The sequence below is a fragment of the Rutilus rutilus genome (assembly GCF_951802725.1).
Source record: "Rutilus rutilus genome assembly, chromosome: 3".
In the NCBI taxonomy this organism is placed as follows: domain Eukaryota; kingdom Metazoa; phylum Chordata; class Actinopteri; order Cypriniformes; family Leuciscidae; genus Rutilus; species Rutilus rutilus.
Window position 1 is genome coordinate 7,414,029 of NC_140211.1, and position 25,596 is coordinate 7,439,624.

At 37.8% G+C, this 25,596-nt stretch overlaps 1 protein-coding gene across 6 annotated transcripts in view; it reads left to right on the plus strand.

Annotated features, from left to right (window-relative positions):
* The window catches only part of clcn3 (chloride channel 3), a 56,861-nt gene extending 31,579 nt beyond the window's left edge, over nt 1–25,282 (plus strand). For 2 of the 6 annotated variants that reach the window (XM_084404468.1, XM_084404470.1), the window contains 13 exons: nt 550–649; nt 2,753–2,940; nt 4,402–4,524; nt 6,214–6,420; nt 8,608–8,688; nt 9,533–9,785; nt 12,228–12,520; nt 15,193–15,379; nt 16,928–17,326; nt 18,144–18,360; nt 20,354–20,429; nt 21,945–21,990; nt 24,097–25,282. In XM_084404468.1, coding sequence (XP_084260594.1) covers nt 550–649; nt 2,753–2,940; nt 4,402–4,524; nt 6,214–6,420; nt 8,608–8,688; nt 9,533–9,785; nt 12,228–12,520; nt 15,193–15,379; nt 16,928–17,326; nt 18,144–18,360; nt 20,354–20,429; nt 21,945–21,959 — 2,139 coding nt within the window. In that variant the 3' untranslated portion in view covers nt 21,960–21,990; nt 24,097–25,282. The remainder of the gene's footprint in view (nt 1–549; nt 650–2,752; nt 2,941–4,401; nt 4,525–6,213; nt 6,421–8,607; nt 8,689–9,532; nt 9,786–12,227; nt 12,521–15,192; nt 15,380–16,927; nt 17,327–18,143; nt 18,361–20,353; nt 20,430–21,944; nt 21,991–24,096) is intronic. The other 4 variants (XM_084404466.1, XM_084404467.1, XM_084404469.1 and 1 more) reach the window with 2 other exon arrangements.
* Nucleotides 25,283–25,596: the final 314 nt, after the last annotated feature.

Here is a 25,596-nt window from a genome sequence, read left to right on the forward strand (position 1 = left end):
TCTGAAAACTTGAACTGTCTCTCTTATTTATTTATTTAACTCCATATCATATGTATTTATTATTATTATCTTCAGTATTTATTTATCTACATATTTATTTATTTTTCGTGAAATTGAACACATCTCTATTTATTTATTTATTTACTTATTTATTTATTTGTTTGTTTGTTTATTTTTGGCTACAAACTCAATCTCCGTTTTTATGTATTATGATTGTTTTAGTATTTGAATGTTTTTATTTATTTGTGTAAACTTGATGCAAACCAAAAGATATGATTAATCATAGAAAATGAATAATAAAAGAAGTGCTTCACATTACGGAGTATTTAAGTTAAAATCAGTCATACGACTCAGCGCAGTGCAAGCGTAGTAACATTTAAATGAATGGGGTTTTTTTAGGCAAACAATCTTCCTGCCAAACAGGAAGTGATACTGTGGTTTTTAAAGTGACCAGCTACAGGGAGTCTGTCACATAGAAACTTGTCTCACATCCTGATTCGGCAGGTTTTTTTGCAGCTATATTTGCTCATGTTTTGTTCCTCCGTGTAGATAAACAGTAAAAAGAAGGAATCAGCATGGGAATTCACGAAGAGCCTGTACGACGCATGGTCAGGGTGGCTGGTGGTCACGCTAACAGGACTTGCATCAGGTAAACACCACACACACACACACACACACACACGCTCTTGTACTATCACAATCTATCTTTGTGAGGTCATTCAGTGATGCAATGCAATCTCTAGCTCCTTACCTAACCCTACAGATCACACCTAACCGCCTAACCCGAACCCTGACCCTAAACCTATGCTTAAAAATAATCCCTGAAACCAAGTCTTGACCCTCAAACAGGACTTTAAAGGGGTCATATAATGCCATTTTTGTACAAGCTAATATGATTCTTTAGGGTCTAAATTAAAAGTTTGTAATACACTTTAATTAAAAATTCTCATTAGTATTGTAAGAAAACACTAATTTTACCTGGTCAACAACAGCTCTGTTTTCAGCACGCCGTTTAAGTGCATGCGTCTTTAAATGATAATGAGCTTTGCTCACCCCGCCCCTCTGTTCTGTGCGTACACCATTTTTAATAATAACACAATAACCATAACGCGTTGTTCATTACAAACTTGGGATTATGAATTATATTGAGAACGCTGTACATAGAAAACATGCCGTAATGTACCCTGAGTGTAAACAGCCGCACTCATCGTGAAGCGTGCAGCAAGCGATTTGCAAAGATTAATATAAATATTAATATAAAGGTTAATAAAACGTTACACTCACTTCTTCTTCTGGAGGTGCAGCAGGAACACCAATAGTTGGTACCGATCCTTTTTTCAGGAGCAGCTTCTTAGCAAAACCAGCTTTATACTGACCCTCGTTTGTAAAGCAGTCTGGTGTGTGAAATGATTCGCGCAAACATGAAAGCATTGACGTTGATCGTGGGGAATATTCCCTTCGAAAACAAACTCAGCCACTGCGACTTCAGCGGTTCGGATTTAGGAACATCAAAATGACTCGTTATTACACCCAAGAACAGAACACCACAATTGCTTAGACGCCATTCTGCTCATAGACAGTGCTCCAGCGTATCAACAATGACCGCCGGAGGGGCGTCGATTTTGTGACGTCGCAAAATCGAACGGCTTGATTTGAGAGAGGGGAAAACATACAAGAAGATTAAAAAAAAACACTGGATGGATTTTTATCATTTTATGATGGTTGTGTACAGGCACTGCCAACACACATTTCAGTACAATCAACTTGTAAAAGTGCATGTACCATTATATGACCCCTTTAAACAGGGTCTCAGAAAGTGAGGACCGGCCAAGATATCCTTACTTTACTCTTGTCCTCACTAACAAAGATACAAAGATAGTCATACAAGTACACAGATACACACACACGCACACACTGCTTTTCTCAAACTCACTTTCACACATCTATCCACCCACTCACTCATTTGCACACAAGGTCCACAAAGACCTTCACACACACATTTTCCTCCACAGCGTGGTCACTTAACACGAACACGCACACACACACACATCTTTGAGCCATAAGGTTTAATCTTCTGAACACACTTTGCTGAACTCAGCTTATTTCTTAATTCACCCTGAGCTGGAGCATTTGCATTATTTGTCAGATGTTTATTCAAAGCTACATACAGTAAACCTCTTACAGAACAGTAACTTCACTGTAAAGTAAATTGGTAAGTATTTTATCATTTGACTTTCTATTGTATCTCCAGGATCATGGTGGTTATCAGTGCACTTTAAAGGGTTAGTCCACCCAAAAATGAACATTCTGTCATTAATGACTCACCCTCATGTCGGTCCAAACCTGAAACCCCAAATCAGAGGGCGGGGCTAGACAGACAGTGATGTAGAAGCAGGCGTTGAGCTTCTTCTGCAGAGCTGGTGTTTAGCGAGCCTATTACGTAATAAAGTAGCACGTTCCACACCCTGTCCTGTAGATGTGTTGGCTTCATTATATAAGCGTTTTTTTTAGACTAACAAGGAAGTTTTGAACTCTGAAACTTAAAGGATGTTTTTATAGTTCAATGACCTCTTATATGTCAAAAGATCAGGGGAATTTTGATTTCTCAGTTCATGACCCCTTTAAATTGAATGGGTTATATTTAACTTTCTATATCACAGTGGTTACAGGGATCAGTCTTTCAGTTGTGCTTGCTGCTTCATTAGTGCATGAAGAATTTCACGAATGCCTGTCTTCATCCTCGTCCCCTCAGGAGCGTTAGCTGGGCTGATCGACATCGCGGCCGACTGGTTGAACGATCTGAAGGAGGGCGTGTGTCTCAGTGCCATGTGGTTTAATCACGAGCAGTGTTGCTGGGGCTCCAACGAGACCACGTTTGCTGAGAGGGACAAGTGTCCTCAGTGGAAGACATGGGCTGAACTCATCCTGGGTCAGGCCGAGGTCAGTGTGTTACTTTATGTATACCACCGCTCAAATGTTCTGGGTCAGTAGGGTTTATATTTTTAAAGAAATTAATACATTTATTAAAGGTTAAGTGATTTCTGAGAAATGCTGTTAAAAATGGGAATCAATTCCCAAACAAACAATTTTGTAAATATTTGCTAGATGTCTGTTCTGTGTGTGTGCTGAAAAGAATATTGTGTTTGTACATATTCCTGGCTGTGTAAAAAGGAGATAGAACCAAGTGGATTGGACCAAATCCACGGAGCAGCGCAACACTCTAGTAGCCAATCAGCTGGAGGGGGCGTGTCCTCTCATGATGGGGGAGGAGAGAGAGAAATTGAGCCAGTCAGCAGTAGGGGGCGTGTCCACATGATGGGGGAGGAGAGAGTGTGAGCCAATCAGCAGTAGGGGGCATGTCCTCTCATGATGGAGGAGAGAGTGAGCCAATCAGCAGTAGGGGGCGTGTCTTCTCATGATGGGGAGGAGAGAGTGAGCCAATCAGGAGTAGGGGGCGTGACCTCATTATGGAGAGGAGAGAGAGTGAGCCAATCAGCAGTAGGGGGCGTGCCCACTCATGATGGGGGAGGAGAGAGCCAATCAGCATTAGGGGGCGTGTCCACTCATTATGGGGAGGAGAGTATGAGAGCAAGAGGGAGATTTGAAGAAGGACTGTAGAAAGAGAGACAGTACAAAAAAGAAAAGCTCAGGGGACTATCACTGGGAAAGAAGGGTTATGATCAGGCAAGAGCTTTAGGACCCGCGTTAATATTAGAAAAGTTTTCCAGCGCTGGAGAGACCGAAGCGGGAAGATCCTTGTTTCTGCTCCATAAATGAGTAACATTGGTGTTTCACAGAACCAAGATATCCTGTTGTTGTGATGTTAGTTATAGTAACAGGACAGGTTTGAGTGTCATTGTTTGTCTGGAGCTGCTGGCGTTCATGCATTTCGGGGGAGGAGCAATGAAGAGAGGGGTGGGTGTTTGGCTGTCGATTTTAAAATATCAACAGTGTTTCTCAGAAATTGCTTACTGCACCTTTAAGCAAGGATTCATTAACTTGATCAAAAGTGACAGTAAAGACATTTTATAATGTTAAAAAAAAAAACTATTTAAAATAAATATATATATTTAAAACTTTCTATTTGTAAACTAATCCTGGAAACAAACATATCAAGCAGCGCAACTGTTTTCAACATTGACAATTATCAGAAATGTTTCTTGAGCATCAAATCATCATATTAGAATGATTTCTGCTTTATTTACATTTTTATTTTTGTAAACATTTATTTTAAATGGTAGTAATATTTCTGTTTTTACTGTATTTTTAATCAAATAGGTGAGCAAAAGAGACTATTAAAAAACCCTACCAACCCCAAACCTTTAAAAATGAGTGTACACCAGAGGAATTCATCATGATGTTCGTTTGGCTTTATTAATGGCTCTTGTCTTTGTCGTCCAGGGTCCCGGCTCCTACATCATGAACTACTTCATGTTCACGTTTTGGGCGCTGTCCTTTGCCTTCCTGGCCGTGTCTCTGGTGAAGGTGTTTGCGCCGTACGCCTGCGGCTCTGGAATACCTGAGGTAATCCCGCTGAGCAATGATTGACGCAATAGACGCTTGTCTTCAAACAGGTTTTACCTGATATTTTAAGAAGAATATGATTTTTCATTGTGTAACCAGCTTTTCTAGTAGGCCATTATTGACGTGTTACAGATAAAACCTATATGATTATTATTATTATTATTATTTAAAAAAAAGCTTATTTTAAAAGGTTGACACCTCCTGAATTAAATTAATAATAAAAAAAAAAAATATATATATATATATATATATATATATATATATTTAAATTGTCTTTCAGTTTTAGTAAAAGTTTATCAAAATGCTTATATGAACTGGAAATGCTTTCAAATCAAATTCACAAGTTTGCAATAATAAAAGTGTCAAACTGTCTCGCTTTATTCATGATGATGTTAATTTTATGCCGCCAACAAACTCACTGTGAGTGTGTGTTATCTGGAGCCGTGAAATGGTGTGTGCTGCGGATTAAGATGTTCTTAACGGGTCAGCTGACCACTGAGAATGAAACAGTATTAGCTCTGATTTTGTCACTGTTTCTATGGTTACCAAAAGTGTTACGTAAGTTTTACAACATCACTGATTCTTTTCATCAATAGAGAGCAAGGGTCATGAAAAGAGGCGTGTAACCTTTAATACATGTAAATCCAAACCACGATTTTATGTGAGTTTCTTTTGTTTGTAATTTATTTGATGTTTTTATATATTTTGTAGCTTATTATATAAGTAGAACAGCAGTAGTCAACATTTGAAGTGGATTAAAAAAAAAAAAACATCAAAGTTGTCCTAAGACAAGAACGGGTATTGTTCAAAACTCATGTATAAGTTTGATGAAAGGTTTGGATCCACTTCAGATGTTGACTCCTGTATGTGTATTCTGCAGTTTCAAACCATAAAAACTAACTAACTTTTTTGGAACTTTTGTTATACCCTGACATTTTTTTTATTTATTTTTTTCAAGTGTGTAAAACAGCAACAATCAATATAATTTAATAAATTACAGCAGAATGAGAGATTTGCACATTTAGACTTCAGTCTGTAGTTCAGGACAAATCTTGCTTTGTATTTGAGGATAAATGTGGATATTTCCCGTGAATTAAAGGAAAATACTAGTATGATCATTTTTTTCTTAAATTAGCATCAGTTACAACGTCAAATTATATTACGTTGTTAATTTGCAACGTAAATTAACACCAGTTACAACTGGGCAACAATTAATCGCATCCAAAATAAAAGTTTGTGTTTACATAATATATGTGTGTGTACAGTGTATAATTATTTTGTATATATTAATACACACATATGCTTGTGTGTATGTATATATATATATATACATATTTATATATAAAGTATTTATATCTAATATAAATTAACACATTTTTCTTAAATATATACATACATGTGTGTGTATTCAAAATAATTATACACTGTACACACATATATTATGTAAACACTAACTTTTATTTTGGATTCGATTAATCGTTGCCCAGTACTAATTATTTGATACCTCAAACTGCCCCACTTCACACAATACTTGAAGGTATTTTAATACGTTAATTGGTAATTCAAAATATATTTCTTGTTTTATAATCCTCTCTCTCTCTCTCTCTCTCTCTCTCTCTCTCTCTCTCTCTCTCTCTCTCTCTCTCTCTCTCTCTCTCTCTCTCTCTCTCTCTCTCTTCCATCTGTCAGATTAAAACCATCCTGAGCGGCTTCATCATCCGAGGGTACCTGGGCAAGTGGACCCTGTTGATAAAGACCGTGACTCTGGTCCTGGCCGTGGCGTCGGGCCTCAGTCTCGGGAAGGAAGGGCCGCTGGTCCACGTGGCCTGTTGCTGTGGCAACATCTTTTCCTACCTCTTCCCCAAATACAGCAAAAACGAGGCCAAGAAACGAGAGGTCAGCCTTCATTCTGAGAGGGTTACGGCAAAACCTGGAGATTCACTACATATGTAGACTGTGTTTAGTAGGGCTGGGTATTGACACACATTTCATAATTCGATTCGATTTCGATTCAGTATTGATTATTTGGGATATCAGGTACAATACATGGCAAATTTTCTCAAGGAAAACAAATCTCTTAACTGATGCTGTAGACTATGGGAGTCAGTGGTGGCCTAATAGGCTTCATTAGCCTACTGTAATATTTACTTAGGGTAAAAATGAACTGATTTGTATACAAACACTTAAATTACACTAATCATTTAAATGGTGGCTGTCATAAAAACTTGCCAGATTTATTCAAACTTGCATTAAATATTGAAGAAGATTATTATACAACGGTATATGTTTTGGAATCTCGTAAGAAAATGGACGTAATTTGAAATCTGAGACTTTGTTTCATATCAAGAGTAACAGCACAAAGGTTATTGTGATTTATTGGATGGGATGCGCTACAATGTTCCATTCATTCATCAGCTGAACACAGGATGACTAATCCATTCTTGGGATTTAAGAATCGCTATCGGTTCGTAAAAATGAGAATCGATTAATATCGAATAGTGCTGCACGATTAATCGTATCGCAATCGCGATGTCAAGCCTACGCGATTATATGACGCAAAATGCTGCGATTTTATATTAAATAAACAAATTAGCGCTGTTAACGCAATTAACGCAGCATCTGTTAATTTTTGGCATCCTTTGGCTATAGTGTTACATGATCCCGCTCTTATTCATGCAAATGCTTTTAAACCATTCATGCACGATAAGACAAAAAAGAACGCACTGTCAGTGAATGTCCCCCTGACACACACACACACACACACACACACGACCCACAGATAGACGCGCGCCAGTATCAAGTTCTCTTTTGCGGTAGAACGAACAACACATGTATGCCAAAATGAACGTGCTGCCTGTGAATGTCCTGACTGTGAGTCTGTGACACACAGAAAGACTCGCGCTAATATCGTGCGTGCGCACAAAACATTATGCCAGAATACAGCTCTCTTCCGAGCTTGAACGAACAATAACACACACAATTATGCCAAAATGTCTTCTTGTCGAGTATCTTCATAACATAAGAGTAGTCTTATGATGAACGTGAAGAGTTGTGACTCGTGAGAGAATGAGGCGTGTGAGATCCGCGTCTCTGACAGCAGCGACTGCTCTTAAAGGGACAGTACACAGTAGCCACTAATTATATCTGTCGCTAAAGTTAATCAAAGAACAAAGGGAACAGAAAAACACTCACTGCTCTTGACTAAAGAACTTTTTTCTTTAGGCTGATTATCACTAATCTGTGTGTGCATTTATTTTCCTTGAGAACCAAGCAAGTTGACTCATGAAACCATTTGTTTATTATATCGCATATCGCAATCGCAATATTGACCTCTATTATCGCAATATGACATTTTCCCCGAATCGTGCAGCCCTAATATCGAGAAATGGATGTTTTTTTTTACCCAGTCCTAGAGATTAGGGTTGGGAATCGAATACTTCAGGTCAGGAATCGGATAATTTATATAAAATTAAAATTTTGATTCCTCTTATTGATTCCTTTTTGAGCATCTCTATATGACTGTAAACAATTCGCGCTGTGTTTTGTGCTGCGGTGTGTAACTATATTGTGCAGCTCTTAAAGTGACAGCAGCTGTATAATAACACTAATCAAAACAACAAAAGACAAAGAGAAAATTCACTCGTTCTTGACTGAATAACTTTTGTAACTATATTTGTAATGCATGTTTTATTTATAAAGTGCAGTGTTATTTTACATTCAGTTTCTGTACCTGAAAATCTTAGGTATCTTTCAAATCTGTATCTATTTGTTGCGATTGCTAACTTTTTATTTGTCGTTTTTTAATTACTGAGTGTTTACTTGTCTTTAATAATGCTTTACATGTTATATTAGTCAGGCTTAGTTGTTTTTCTATGGTGTTTTTAAACCACAGGCAAACGTTTCTTGTGCAAGTGTTCTTCAGCCTGTTGATTTTTGTTCACGATTTTCAGCTACAATTAAATGTTTAGCAATAAGACTAAAGGTGAATGATATCTGTTTTTTATTTTGTTACCTTACTGGAATCGTAATGGTTCAAACTGAAACGAGACCCAGACCTAGCGGTGATTCCTCTGTGTCTCTCAGGTGCTGTCGGCGGCTTCGGCTGCTGGCGTGTCGGTGGCGTTTGGCGCTCCGATTGGAGGAGTTTTGTTCAGTCTGGAGGAGGTGAGTCTCCCTTCCTTCAAATCACACAAGAGCGAGTTTATTTCAGTCAAACGCAGTATAGATTTACACTAATGTCCAAAAGGTTTAAGTATGCTTTTGAGAGGAGTCTCTTCTGCTCACCAAGGCTGCATTTATTTGATCAAAAATACAGAAAAAAGGTGAAATATTGTCAGACAATTTGAAATAGCTGTTTTCTACGTGAATATATTTTAAAATGTAGTTTACTCCTGTGATCAAAGCTGTATTTTCAGCATCATTACTGCAGTCTTCAGTGTCACATGATCCTTCAGAAATCATTCTCATATGATGATTTGCTGCTCACGAAACATTTATGATTATTATCAATGTTGAAAACAAAACCATGATGCATTTTACAAACAACAGCATTTATATAAAATAGAAATATTTTGTAACATCATAAATGTCATTACTGTCACTTTTGATCAATTTAATGCATCTTTGATGAATTAAAGTATAATATTTTTTTCCAAATAAAGAAATAATAGACTATAAATATTGGCCAAACTCACTTTTAACTCATGAATAGTAGTGATAGAAGCAAAACTGTATGTCAAAATATTCTTAACACGCTCACACACATATATGTATATATGTGTATATATACAGACATACACACACACACACACACACATGATGTGTATATATAAATATATATGAAAGAGCTTCATAAATGAATAAATACATGTATAACCTTGATGAAAGGTTTTGATCCACTTCAGATGTTGACTACTGTATATACACACAGTGTATATATGCATATATATGAAAGGTCTTCATTAATAAATACAAAAATACTCTGTTCAACATTGTCTCTCTGTCTCAGGTCAGTTACTACTTCCCCCTGAAGACGCTGTGGCGCTCGTTCTTCGCGGCTCTGGTGGCGGCGTTCGTGCTGCGCTCCATCAACCCGTTCGGGAACAGCCGGCTGGTGCTGTTTTACGTGGAGTACCACACGCCCTGGTACCTGTTCGAGCTGTTCCCCTTCATCCTGCTGGGGGTGTTCGGAGGCCTGTGGGGAGCCTTCTTCATCCGGGCCAACATCGCCTGGTGCCGACGCCGCAAGTCCACGCGCTTCGGTACACACACTGCATTACCCATAAACCCTGTTTGGCTTGTTTGAGCTTTTTGCTATTGTGGTATCATTGATATACTATTACAGTTAATATTTTAAATTAGATTTATATATATATATATATATATTAGAGGTGGGCATAGATTAATTTTTTTAATCTAGATTAAAATGGCTCATTTGAATTCTGCCGAAGGCATTCAGAATATGTGTGCTACCCAAATAATGACTATAAAAGTAAGTCTTTGAGAACGGGTTTCTCAAGCCAGGTGGCGCATTAGACCAGGGGCTCATCTCCTGTTTCCAAAATGCATCACAAACTGCTTGAGAAAGCTGTTCTACTCATAGACTGTAAAAGGTTACTACTGTACTGTTACCGTCCGTAGGCAACATTAGGTAGGCCTATATTATTATCAACTACTATAGGCTATCAATTAGGGATGGGCGATATGGCATAAAATCCATATTGTGATATACATTGCAGCCTCTTGCGATAACGATATATATTATAATAAAACTATTTCAGAACAGGTTACACAGACCCTGCTAAACACCTGTTAAATGTTTTTTTTTGTTTGTTTTTTTAAAGGGTGTATGTAGTTTTGAGAACAAATATTGTCTAAAACTGTAAGTATACAACATAATTTTGCAGATAAATGAAATTTAAGTACACTAGCTGCAGAGACTTAAGTAGGTCTAATGTTTATTATGGCTTGGAGCTTATGAAACCCCAAATTTAAAATTAGAATATTGTCTAACTGATGTCTTTTCAGTTAAAAAGAAACACAACAATTATTCTTAAAATCGGGCGCAGACAGAGATTATGTGCTACACCACGATATATTGGGAATAATACGCGCGCGCTGATATTCAGTGATATCATATGTTTCGTTTTGAATTTGAGGTGGTAGAAGGGATTAGTCGTGTGTTAACTTACCGCACTGTTAGGCTACCCCACACACTCTGTCTATGTAGTTTGCTGCTGCTCGTCGGATGGCTTAAATCCAAACCAAGTCCAAATAATGTATGTTGCACCGATCTTTTTCACCAGCTTTCACTTTCAGCCGTGTTTACTTAAGATGACGACGAATATGATGCGTTGCAGCCGGGTGTACCTCGCGGCCGCGAGTAGATTGCGTCATCATAGCTTGTGTAGTATAGAGCCAGCTCCCAACCCAATTTTGAGAATAGATTAACGGCGATATTTTTTTTATCGCGCGATAAGAGTCTCGCGTTAACGCAGCACGTTAACGCCGATAACGGCCCACCACTATTTTTGTGCTTATTTTTTTTTTAAATATAGTTTATGTATTTTATATATATATATAAAAATAAATGACAAAACAAAATTACTAAAACTAAACTACAAATAAAAGGAGAAAAAAAAAACTTTTATATATATATATATATATATATATATATATATATATATATATATATATATATATATATAAAAGTTTTTTTTTTCTCAAATAAAAGGAGAAAAAAAAAAACTTTTATATATATATATATATATATATATATAAAAGTTTTTTTTTTCTCCTTTTATTTGTAGTTTAGTTTTAGTAATTTTGTTTTGTCATTTATTTTTATATATATATATAAAATACATAAACTATATTTAAAAAAAAATAAGCACAAAAATAACTACAACTTTAAAATATATTATATTTAAAAGTTTTTGTTATTTTTGTGTTTATTAATTGTTTTCAAATATAGTTTATGTTAAAGTTTTAGTCATTTTGTTGTTCTTTGTCATTTTTATTAGTTTTTCTTTTAATATGTTAATATGTTATTTCAAAAGAACAGCATTTATCAGAAATAGAAATAGTTTGTAACATTACTCTACCATTCAAAAGTTTTGGGTCAGTAAGAGATTTAAATTTTTTTTGGAAGTGACAAAGAAATGTACAATGTTAAAAAAGCTTTCCGTTTCAAATAAATGCTGTTCTTTTATACGTTCTATTCATCAAAGAATCCTGGAAAAAAATTACAGAACTGTTTTCAACATTGATGATAATCAGAAATGTTTCTTGAGCATCAAATTATATTATTATGATTTCTGAAGGGTCATGTGACTCTGAAGACTGGAGTAATGATGCTGAAAATTCAGCTTTGATCACAGGAATAAATTACATTTTAAAACACATTCACATAGAAAACGGTTGTTTTAAATTGTAATAATATTTCACAATATTACTATTTGTTTTGTATTTTTAATCAAATAAATGCAGCCTAGGTGAGCAGAAGAGACTTGTTTTAAAAACATAAAAAAAAACCGTACTGATCCCAAACTTTTGAACTTCGCTGTATATTTTAGTTTTTTATTTCAAGTAATATTATTATTTTTTATTTTTCATAGCTTTAGTTTTTTTAGTTAACTATAATACCCCTGATTAGCGTTTCTTTTGATCTTGGGGTGAAATATGACCTGGACATGTTTTTTCAGGCAAGTACCCGGTGTTGGAGGTGATCACGGTGGCGGCCATCACGGCTATCGTGGCGTTCCCGAACCCGTACACGCGTCAGAACACCAGCGAGCTGATCAAGGAGCTGTTCACGGACTGCGGGCCGCTGGAGTCGTCGCAGCTCTGCCAGTATCGCAGTCAGATGAACGGCAGCCAGGCGTATCCGCAGGGATCGGACGCCACCACCACCCCCGGCGTTTACTCCGCCATGTGGCAGCTCAGCCTGGCTCTCGTCTTCAAGATCATCATGACCATCTTCACCTTCGGCCTGAAGGTGAGATACAGCGCTCGCCGTTTGCATTCGTTCCGGTAGTTTAATACCAGTGCACTTCATAGCATTTTCAAACTGAAACGAATTAAACGACACGCTTATTTGAAGTATTTGCAAAACAAATGTACATTTAGGCCCTGTTTCATGGCTCTGGGTGATATTTGTTTTGTTTAAAAATGAATCGTTATTCTAAAAGAAACTTAGGAACTTAGAATTTACATATTCATTAGTTTTTGTAAATGTATTTTTTTATGCAGTGTCCGTTTTATTCACATTTTGTTTAAGAAAACACACAAATAAAATAAAATTGACACGTTCTCAGTTTTATGGCTATACAGTTTTAAAGGGGTCATGAACTGGATTGTTTTATTATTTTATAATGTTGCCTGGGGTGCCCTTATAATGTTAGTATGATTTTTACATCAAAAATTGTCATTTATAAATAAAAGCCATTTTTCCAAGCCTGATTTCAGCCTCAGATTTGAACGCTCTGTTTTAAGGGGCGTGTCTGCTGTGAGACTGCAGTGCAAACGCCCACTGCTGTGATTGGCTGACATGCTTGCATATGAAATAGCTAGTATTACATGAACTCTCTCGAAAACTTTTACTACGTTTTTACTATTACAGCTATCGAGATTAACAAATCGTGAAAAGTATCGTTTAAAGCATTATATTTAAATCTATTCCATCACATGAAAGGTTGCAGCATGATGAGCACTGACTGAGCAGATGACAGTCTGTTGATCGCGTGAATAAAGATCTTATCATTGCAACGCAATTTTTGCACTCTCACAAATGCTTACACCAAATCACAATGCATACACGATGTGAATACACAGTAAGAGCTTCGTTGTGTAGTGTAACAGTGTCATTATTTCCTCACGAGTTTGGTAAGTGTCCAGATAAGCTCTCGCGGCTCGCGCTGTGCTGTTTGATTGACAGCTTGGGCGATTGGAAAGGGATCGTTCTTTGACCGCTTTCTGTGTATAATTTAATAACAGTTTAAAAAAGATTATTTTCATAATACTACGAGAAATTATGTGAAGTTGATCATTTAGTCACTGATGCATAAACAGTATTGAACAATTTTAAGAGAAATATCTGAACTTGAATAATTACACCGAAATCACTGATCGCAGATCAGGCATTAGAGTACACATGGTTACTTACATGTTGCTGGCAGATCCGTGTCGGGAAATTGTGATTGACTGATTTAATAAAGTTTAACCATGCTGGAATCCGAAGGAAGCTTATGCAGACTGTCTTCTTCCACAACCAGGCACTGCACAATATTTAGTAAATAGCATGTTTATTGCTTGGAAATAGCTCGATCCGGTTTAGCAATTATCATGTCCTATGTTATTTAGCATGTTTGGGCGAATCAGTGGGCGGGGCTAAACAGGCCGTGTTGAAGTAGGCGTTGATCTTCTTTTGTGGAGGCGGTGTTTTATCCTCTTTGACGTCATAGTTCCCCACTTTGAAAAAACGAGTCGTTTGCTGAGCCTGATGTCTATAAAAGCTTTTATTGGACTAACAAGGTAGTTTTCAGTTCTGAAACTTACAGGATATTATTATAGTATGATGATCTCTTATATGTCAAAAGCTCAAGGAAATTTTGATTTCTCAGTTCATCACCCCTTTAATAAAGTCTGTCATCTTGATATTTTTATCAAGATTTTATGGCCATAACATAAATTTTTTATTTTATTTATGTATCTTATTTGTGCGTTTAACAGATTTATTTTTAATTCATTTTTACATTTTATAGCCGTACAATGTATAAATGTGTATTTTATGTGTGTTTTAACATCACAGATTTATATATTGAATTTATATTTTATAGCCATATTATTTAGGAAATAAGTGTTTCTCTTATTTTATTTGTTTTTAACAGATGTTATCATTAAAGTCACACCAACTGTAGTTTAACATTGTGTATCCACTTAAAAAAAAAAAGGTATTGCTAATAAAGACTTTACAAAAATAAAAGTAAAATCAAAAGTTTTTTTTTTAACCCAGTTATTATTTTTTTTATACATCACTAATATTTACCAGTCCTTCTATATGGTGAAGGCAAGACTCATGAATATTAATTATGTGGACATGACATTTGCATATTAGGTCCAACTGATTTGCTACAAAGCAGGATATCCTACTGATTGCTCTTGAAGATGTGATTGGCCGCGTTAAGAAGCCTTCAAAGCACTGTCAGCATGACCAAATGAATATTCAAGTAGTGAGAAATACTGTTGCTCCATTTACACAACAACTTTGAGTGGGTGTTACCACAAAGTATCAACAGTTATAATTATAACACTCCTTTTCACATCACAGTATTAAGAAAATGACATTTGTATGTTGCAATAATAAGCACAGAAAAAAAAAACACAGAAAATGTGCTTATTTGTCATTAAAATAATGTTGCGATGCACAAAATTGGTCATAGAACAGCTTCACTTACTGTAATATCATTTCCAACATAACAATAAAACAAGAAATGAGACAAATTGCAATCACACAGACACTTAGACCTTATATTTTGTTCACCGTGTGTGTGTGTTGTGTCCAGGTGCCGTCGGGTCTTATATTTTGTTCACCGCTGTGTGTGTGTGTTGTGTCCAGGTGCCGTCGGGTCTTATATTTTGTTCACCGCTGTGTGTGTGTGTTGTGCCCAGGTGCCGTCGGGTCTGTTCATCCCCAGTATGGCCATCGGTGCGATCGCTGGGAGGATCGTAGGCATCGCTGTGGAGCAGTTGGCGTACTATCACCACGACTGGTTCCTGTTTCGAGAGTGGTGTGAAGTGGGCGCCGACTGCATCACTCCGGGACTGTACGCCATGGTGGGCGCCGCGGCCTGTCTCGGTGCGTATGCATGCTCTTACCTTTCTGTGTGTCTTTTGTAGGGTTGGGAATTGAAATCGATTCCATACTTGAGGTCAGGAATCGGATACTTGTTGTAAAAAATTTAAATTCGATTCCTCTTATCGATTCCTTTTGTGAGCATTTCAATATGACTCTTCAAGCTATTCTCTGTGCTTCAGGCTTGTGTAACTCTTAAAGTGACAGCAGCCTAATATTCCTGCTGCCGTCTCTATAATAACAGTAATCGAACAACAAAAGACAAAGAGAAACTCACTCGTTCTTGACTGAATAACTTTTGTTACTATATTTGTTTATTTATAAAGTGCAGTGTTTTTACTTTTAATTACAGTTTCTGTACCCGAATACCTGAAAATCTTAAAACACTGTTTATTTAATCGTATCTTTGTTCAGTTGTATCTGATTATGAAATGCTAATATCATATCATATGATTGCTAATTTTTTATTTGTTCTACTTTAAGTACTGAGTGTTTATTGTCCTTAATAACGCTTTACATTTTATATTAGTAAGTCTAGTTGTTTTTCTATGGTATTTTTTAAACCACAGGCAAACGTTCCTTGTGTAAAGCTCCTTGCTCACTGGGTCCAAAATGTAAAATTACAAAATAAATACGACCTCACGTTGTGTCAATCGCGTTTACACACTGCCTCCGAAACTTTCGTCCATCAAAAAAAAAATCGTATCGGGTTCGATTTTCTGCGTTTTTCGCATCCGTAGCAGGCATTTTAAGAGGTTTTTTGACAATTCAGAGCCACCGAATGACGAATACGCAAAAACGCATATGAAAATTTTGGGCTCAGTCAAGGACCTTAAGGCCGTGTGTCCACTAAAGCGTAAGGGCGCTTGAGTGTTTTGCCAGCGCAGCATTTTTTTCAGTTGAGACACTTTCCTTGTTTGCTACGGAATATATGTGAAAGTGTTACTAGTATCTCATTTCACACATATTTTGTTTCTGTGTTGATTCTATATAAAAATGTCGATACAATGTAACATATTTTCTCTGGCTCTTGTTTTAAATGATTTTGTTCCGTTATTATGCTTGCTGTTGTCATCTGTTGATGTTGTACAAGCAGAATGTGGCGGTTGGTCGGTGTGGTATTAGTCCCGCCCCTCCTCCACTGTGATTGGACGGTTGGGTAAAAAGTGACAGTGATGAGCCAAAGTTACCCAAAGTTGAACATTTTTCAACTCTCGGCAACCTGTATAAAATGCAGAGTGCTTCAGCGTGCAAGAAAACGCTCAGCGCCTCTTTACGCTCATGCCGTTTTAAAACGCCAGCCGTGTGAAAAAAACGCTTTGGTGGACACACGGCCTAAGTGTTTTTTAGCTTGTTGATGATATTCAGCCACAATTAAACAGGACTAAATGTGAATTATATCAAAGTTGTTTTTTTTTTGTTTTTTTTTGCCTTATTGGAATCGAAAATAGGAATCGATAAGCAGAATCGGAACAGGAATCGGAATTATTAAAAGTCAATCGATACCCAGCCCTAGTGTTTTGCAGTGTGTCTAACCTGTGTGTGCTGTAGGTGGCGTGACCCGTATGACGGTGTCTCTGGTGGTCATCGTGTTCGAACTGACCGGCGGCCTGGAATACATCGTTCCTCTCATGGCGGCGGTGATGACCAGCAAATGGGTGGGCGATGCGTTCGGCAGAGAGGGGATTTACGAAGCCCACATCCGTCTGAACGGATACCCCTTCCTGGACGCCAAGGAAGAGTTCACACACACCACGCTGGCGCGGGAAGTGATGCGGCCGCGGCGTAGCGACCCGCCGCTAGCAGTGCTGACGCAGGACGACATGACTCTCGCCGAGCTGCAGGCCATCATCTCCGAAACCAATTACAACGGCTTCCCCGTCATCGTCTCCAAAGAGTCGCAGAGGCTGGTGGGCTTCGCTCTGCGCAGGGATATAACCATCGCCATAGGTAACAGGAACACATGCACAATCACCAACGCTTTCAAGTCTGAACTGTCAGCCAGGGTCGTGTTTCCCAAAAGCATCGTTAGCCAACTATGGCCGCAAGTTCTGTCGTTATCAGCAGTTCAGCGAGTCGGTGTTTCCCAAAACCATCGTTCTCACGAACATTCGCACACATCATCGCAAAGTCGTGTGTTTGGAACGACAGCTCTCGACCTGTGGTTAGAAGCAGAGTTTCTAGTTAGCATGACATGGACTCAATAAATACTTATATTAAGCTAAATAAGCAAGCTGACATTCAGTGCAATCTATATCTTTTATTTAGAATACATACAAATGTCATTTACGCCTTTTAGTTTGTCTAGAGATTTAAAGGGATAGTTCGGCCAAAAATGATATTTAACCCATGATTTACTCACCCTCAAGCCGTTCGAGATGCGTATGTCAATCTTTTTTCAGACGAACACATTTTCAGTTATTTTAGAAAATGTCTTGGATCTTTCAGTGGTTATAGTGTGAAGCTATGGGGTCCACCTCCTTCAAGTCCCAAAATGTGCATGCATCCTTCACAAAAGTAATCCATCCGGCTCCAGGGGGATAAACGAAGGCCTGTACATTTTGGGACTTGAAGGAGGTGGACCCCTTGCAATGTAACCCACAAAAGTACTGTGTAATATAAGGTAACTACATGGGTTAAGTTCAGGTTCAGGGTTTGTACCTAGTTAGTGTCTTAACTACAGTAAGTAGTTAGTATGTTCATGCGAAACAGGACTGTAAAATAAAGTGCTGCCAGATGATTTGAAATATGTTTCTTCTCTTTTCAGAAAACACCCGCCGTAAGCAGGAGGGAATAATGCTGAACTCGCGGATCTATTTTACCCAGCATGCCCCGACCCTTCCCGCAGACAGCCCGCGGCCGCTGAAGCTGCGCAGTATTTTAGACATGAGCCCCTTCACCGTCACCGACCACACGCCGATGGAGATCGTGGTGGACATCTTCCGCAAACTCGGCCTGCGCCAGTGCCTTGTGACGCACAACGGGTGAGTGACCTCCGGGACACTGAGTCTCTCTCCTCCTCCTGTGTTGTGTTTCAAATGTATTAAACTAACATATGTCCCATCAGCAGACACACACACACACATCTTCTGCTGATGGGATTCATGGTGTCATTCATCTAGGAACTCACACACTTTTTACACTCGCGCTGCTGCGGTCCTGACAGCATCTAAACGGCCTGGACGGTTCACAGTGATTTTACTGGTGATGCACAAATAAGCAGCGTTTTTTATTTATTTAATTTAATTTAAGTTTTTTTTTCTCGTTTAAGTTTATTAACAAGTGTGTCATTAGATTAGATTGACAATCTATAAGTAACACAATTAGAGTTCGATGAGAAGTTTGGAATAATTATGTTTTTTTATGCTCTTCAAGACTAGACTGTTGCAAATTCAGATTTGCATCACAGGAATAAATTACATTGTAAAATATATTTAAAAAAAAACAGTTATTTTAAATTGTAATAATATTTGACCATTTTTTTACGTATTTATTTTATTTTTGATCAAATAAATGCAACCTTGGCGAGCATAAGTTTTCTTCCAAAACCATAAAAAAAAATCAAGTATTCAACACTTTTGAATAATAATGTATTTTCCATGAATCAGTTTTAAATCTGTGACTTAGCAATTTATTTATGCCATTATCCAAATTGGCTACTGTGATTAGTTTTGTTTTTCCTTTTATATGTTTGTATGTGTGTATATATATATATATATATATATATTAGTGCTGTCAAATCGATTAATCGCATCAAGCATAAAAGTTTGTAAGTGTATGTGTGTGTGTATGTTTATATGTGTATATATATGTATTTGTTTGTTTGTGTTTATTTTATATATTTACAAACATTTATGTGAGATGCAATTAATCGATTATATATTCAGATATGTATTTAATATTGTCAAAGGTTAAAAAATATATATAAATATCTACAGTCTTTGCTTTAATGCATACTAAAAAATATCGTCAGAAAAGTTTTTGTTACGGTCCTGACAAACAAGTAAGATATAAACATGATCATATTTTGTGTTTATATCTGTTTAAAGCGTGAGTTTCTCCTCAGTGCAGCTAGAGGGAGTTTTAAGCTGAAAGTGACTCGAATAAAGCAGTTTCTCCACAGAGATCCAGCAAATGCTCAGGAAGCGCAAACAGTTTCCCACCAACAACAAAATAAAAGCTAAACAAAGCGCAGAGGAAAAGGTCTGTTAGCAAGATGCAAAACCAGACCTTTCAAATGCTTCTGCAGCCAAAAATGCATCTGATAATAATAATCCAACAACACTTTATTTTAAAGCAAAACAGCCTGAAACTAGCCATATGTCTGCATTGTTTCATTTAAAACTCTTGTACACACTGAACAGTAGTGATGCACCAAAATCTGAAATAAGTAATAATCAATGCTCAATTAGTAATTAATAACCAATACTCAAATAATGAGTTTTTTTTTTTTTTAATCAGCATTTTAGTTATAGAATTCTCTCCACTCCGTTGTTGAAATATATACGTTTAAACATAGGCTATAATAACTCTATTAATGCAGATTTATTCAATCATGCATTACATAATGAAGACGACAGGTTTAGTACACTTTGTACAGCAAAAAGATGCACTGACTGAGTCTAAGACCTTACTCTGAGTCACAGATAACGGTACCATCTCCGGGAAAATCTAATAATCCGACTGCAGCAACCATGGAGTAATTTATGCTCCTGTACGGTAAAGTCAATAACGTTGCTCTCTCAATCCTTACTTAATCCTTTTTATTTCACACACCATGGTGGCGGCTAATATTTGTCATTTACATTTACATTCAGTTCATTTGTTTAATTGCAGATTATTTTGATGATCTCAGTAATTTTCTGTTGATATTGCTTCTGTTGTCTTGTTACTCTTCTGTTGTTTTTATTTGTTTGTACTTGAGTTGTCGGTGTAATTTTTGTTGCTGAGTGATGGTCGTCACGGTGTGTGTTGCAGGATTGTATTGGGCATCATCACAAAGAAGAATATTTTAGAACATCTGGAAGAGCTCAAGCAGCACGTGGAGCCCTTGGTGATTAGCCCCGCCCACTTCACCTGTTAGACTCCGCCTCTTAGGAGGGGACGCATGAAACTTGAGTGAAAAGAAAGACAGTTCTGAGTGGTTGCCCCTAAAATAAGTCGCAATTTTCAGCTAGTTATAGATTAATACAATTGTATCTGTTGTTGCATTCAAGTTACTTGGCTAAATGTTTTATCATGTCTATTCACTTTCACTGATGTCTGCCAGAGTTTTTATTACCACCTAACTCTGAAATCAATCTCATTTGGAAATTAAATGCACAAACGTATTTGTGCGACACAACTTGAACAGCAATCCTCTCAGGGTGGTCGAACTGTCCTACATGCGGGGTCCAAAATTTAACTAAGTTGCTCGCTGGTGACACTTAGACTTAAGTGAAGTAAAACGATAAATCAAACGGCTCATCGAAGTCAAAATAAAGCCTGTGTTAATGTGGAATAGGATATTCAAAGATTTTTCTTTTTTCTTTTCATAAATACTTGGTGATACGCAACAGAATGGAGGGTTTGTTAAAGATTACCAAGACCCTTTGCACCAATTAATTAAGTTATTCATTTCATGTTAATGTCATTATGTTTTTAAACAACGTTGACCTAAGTGAAGTTAGTGTGTGGCCTCATTTACATTACACGGTTCAAGTGACCCAATTCCGATTTATTTATTATTTCTGGCACAGATCCGATATAACCTACAAACGTGTAAGCAGGAAAAAAGCACACGGATTCAGTTTTTCTCAGATCGGTTTCAGGCCTCGTTCATATGTGGGATTAAACGTGAGCTGAACCGTATACGTGCATTTGCGTCTGCCATGTAAGCGGGCAGAGAGACGTCAACTCAGGTGGACACCAACTGTGATCACATGACTCTTTTCAGTGGCACAATGGAGGATAAAGACTCCACCTAATGTTTTGCTGCCCTTGTGCTGAAAGCAAAAGCTTATATTATTTCATCTGCATCCATTGTAAATCGTGCCGTTTTTACTTCCTTTTCGGCCTTTTTCCCGGGTCAGTGTGTCTACCTTGGGTTGTTTCGCCAAGTTTATAGTGTAAATGCAGATATGGGTCACTTTTAAAAGATGTAAGCCGGTCGTCAAAAAAGAAGGATCTAGTCTACCAATCGGAATTGGGCATCAGGACCTGCAGTGTAAACGCGGCCTGAGACACACTGATGAACGCGGTTACATTTTGGACCCTGCTTCCAGGACGTTCCTCCTCTGCAGACATCACGTCTCTTGTAAGACTTGCTTTCACTCAGATTGTTGCTCCTGTCCTCGGGCCATCCCAGCAGGGAAGAGTAGTCTGTCACATTAGCCGTGGTGTCTTAGAAACGCACCTTTATGTAGACCTTCCCCTTTCAGTTCTGCATTGTGCACGTGTACTCACTGAGCACATCTAATACACATGCCGTGATGTCCTTCATCTAAATTTGATTTGTGTTTGTTTTCCTTTTTTGCTTATTGCTAAATTCCTCCCGGGGGTTGCCTGGTCTGCGTCCGCTGGGCTACAGATCGATGACATCTGACCCCTCGCGCAGCTCCGCCCCGACACGATTGGCGAGTAACTGTCGTGTGCAGCGGACTATTTTCCTCATTCACCAGCATTTATTATCTATTCATCTTTGTAGTCACAGTAGCTGTTACTAGGATGCTGTGTTACTATTACCATGTGACTCCAGACTCTGAGCAGTTCCTGTAGTCTGTAGTCAGCTGTCCCCTAAACCAAAAGTTCCTCACCTTGTCTCAAGTCACACCCTGTTCCTCTTTCAGTCGTCTGATTTTCACTTTCTTCCTGTCCGCAGACATTTCACAAGCATTTCACAAAGGTTTGACAATCGTTTCACGAGCGTTTTACGCCTCCAGTTTGGACGGATTCTCGCATTCCCGGCTCTCGTCAAAATTGTCACACCTTTTATCTGTGATACAATCTGTCATCAAGCTTAATTCCCTTTTTTTCGAAAGCAAAATCAAGAGCGTATCTAAAGTGCAATGACACATTTCGAAAGTTTATCAAGAGAAATTAGTGTTTGGGTACAGATATCGTATCCATCTGGAGGGAAAAAAAACAGTGTTGGAGGTAAAGCGTTACAAATAACACGTTACATAATCACGATGTGCGACTAGCAGCCGGTTACTTCTAAAAGTATTGAGTTACCGAGTTATTTTTATACACTTTTACACTAATAAACACACAAAAGCAGTGGAAAAGTAACAATGTGGTGTAGTTAATTGTTTAGTTTTTTTATACTTTTTAAATAATGTTTACATTTAGTAATTAGTTTTAATATTTCGAGTAACGTAACACCTACTGTAATGTCACTTTGTCTGTTGAACGCCTATATTTCGCAAGTTTATCAAGAGAAATCCGTGTTTGTTCACAGACACCTTATTAATTTAGAAAAACAGTATTGCAGGTAAAGCGTTACAAATAACACGTTACATAATCACACTGTTAAAGTTAAAGTTACGCAAAGTTAAAGTTTAAATTTACTTTATAATGTCCAAGTTATTTTTATACACATTTACACCACTAAATATAAAAAAGCAGTGGAAAAGTAACAATATATTTTTTTGAATACTTTTTAGTTATGTTTACATTTAGTAATGTTTTTAATACTTTGAGTAACGTAACACCCACTGTAATGCAGTGATGTCACTTTGTTTAACGCCTATATTTCAAAAGAGAAATCAGTGTTTGTTCACAGACACCTTATTAATTTACAAAAACAGTTGCAGGTTAAGCGTTACAAATAACATGTTACATAATCGCATTGTTTTAGAAGTAACAGGCTGTTAGTTACGCAAAGTATTGCGTTACTTTTTTTAAATTTATACTATAATGTCCAAGCTATTTTTAAATGCTTTTACATAAATAACTACTGTGCATAAGTACAGAAAAATAAGTGTTTTTGTAATTAATTGCTTTTTTAATAAAGTAACACTTTTGTTGGAGTATTGCAACACCTGCTGTAATGCAGTTACATTGAACACGACACTTTGTCTTTGCTGCAAGTGAGTGATCTAACGCTACAAAACTGATTTTATTTACTAATATTGAGTATTATTATGTACTATTATTATGAATAACATGATGTAACACAAAACTAGAAAAAGTCATATCGCAGTAGTACTTCTCAAGTGGCGTTCCCCAACACTGTGGACTAATAAAGTGCCCAACATCTGCGCATCCTTTAAATATGCTCTTGAATTTGTGTTGGAAAATTAACTTCACTTTCTTGTTTCACCAAGGCCAGAGTGTGTGGATGAGATGGAGGCGTTCACTCACTCTGTTTCACTTCTGTTTCGCAAAACACTTGCTTCTCACTGTGTGTAGGTGCTGTCGGCTCATAGAAATAACGTAGCGTTTCCTGCCCTGAGTAACACGGCATAATCTTCCACACTCTCTGCCCTTCTCCAAACCAGAGACTGTCAGCTGTCTGTTGCCAAGGCTGAGGTTGGAGTCATCAGAAATCAGAGCAAAAGATTTGATTCTGGGTCAGAGCGCCCAATTCAAGCCATCTCTGAGAATAGAGTTGTACAAAAAAAACTCATCAGGACCTTCCTGCAAAACTTGGCAACAGAACAAGATGTCAGTTCTCTCCGCACTTGTCAAAAAATGCACATGGTGAATTTCTCTCCCTCTTTCTGTCTCTCTTTTTGCAGGCGCCTCCTTGGTGTTATTACAAAAAAAGATATCCTCCGTCACATGGCCCAGATGGCAAACCAAGATCCCGAGTCCATAATGTTCAACTAGCGTCCTCCTCTTCCCGAAATGAGGAAGATGAGAGTGAAGAGGAGGTCCGTTTACTGGACAATCCATCTCTCTGACCACACGCCCCTTTGGTTCCCTAAAAACCGCCCCAGTAAACACAAAAACAAACACTATGCCAGATGGGACCCAAACCTGGTCACATCCTCTGGTTACTTGCACAAGACTCCAGGAGGAGACTTTCGGAGGAAGCTGCTTTGGAAAAAACGTGAGAGTTTTGGGGAAAAGCTCAAGTCTCGGAGGAACTTTCTTCAAACGCTAACACTAACTATCACACGCGCATACAAAAACAAAACATCCACCCGCGGTCAAGACACCCTAACTTCCGCCTTCGGGTCCTGCTTATTTGACCTCTTAGCCTCCAGCCTGAGAAAACGTGTCCTAATGAGGTGAAAGGTCAAGATGAACCGCTCGAAATGCGAGGAGGGACCTTCACCGCCGTGACCCCTCACCAAAACACAACCCAAAACGGACTCTATAACATTGTTTACTTGTAGTGTGTGTGTGTGTGTGTGTGGGGGGGGGGGAGATCCTGGAAAGAGATCGTGTTTGAACGCACCACAACATTCCAGTCGGGATCTGATGCTGTGAAGCCGAAGAGATGTTCAGCGTCCCGCACGTGTGGATACGTCGCCAATGCAAGTGGTTTTTATGAGTATTCGATATTGCGAGATGATCAAAAATACAAACGTAGGTTTTGCGCTACCTAGCGAAAGGACGTTGGAGGAGAACAGGGTGAAACTCGTCTTCATTCATCGTCTTCATCCTTCGACACTACGACGGCCAGTCTGAAGTCCAATGGGACTGTAGTCAATGAGCCAGCCGAGGTCTTCGAGTGCCCACGCTTTATGAAGTTTTGTGCTTTTGGTTACTGGGAATGAAACGCAAAGACTTTTCTTTTACAGCTGCTATCCTGGCTACTATATTTAAATGTATTTCGCAACTAACTCTAATAGTTTGAAAATAAAAAATGTGACTTGACCAACTGTTTTTTTTAAGTTCGCAAACAAGCATTAATGTTCAAGTTGGTAAATGTTGGCTCCAGTGCAGTTAAAAAAAAATAAATCACTATTCTCTGTATGTTCATATTTCATTGTGATTATGATGGTCTCTACTGCTGTTCATCCTTTCATAACTAATCAAATGTTTGAAGGCCTTGAAATTAAGCGATAACGTGCATTTGACGGTTAAGAAAAGGGATAAATTCTAAATCTCAGAAAGAAAAGCCCAGGTCGTGTTTCTATGAAAGCTTGTTTCTGCCACTGAATAAAAAATAAAAAGGTAATTCTGACTATTTTCTCTCGCAATTGCAAGTTTACATCTCACAAATCCGCCCTTTTTTCTCGTAATTGCGAGTTTATAGAGATTAGTTGCAATTACCTTGGAATTTTTTA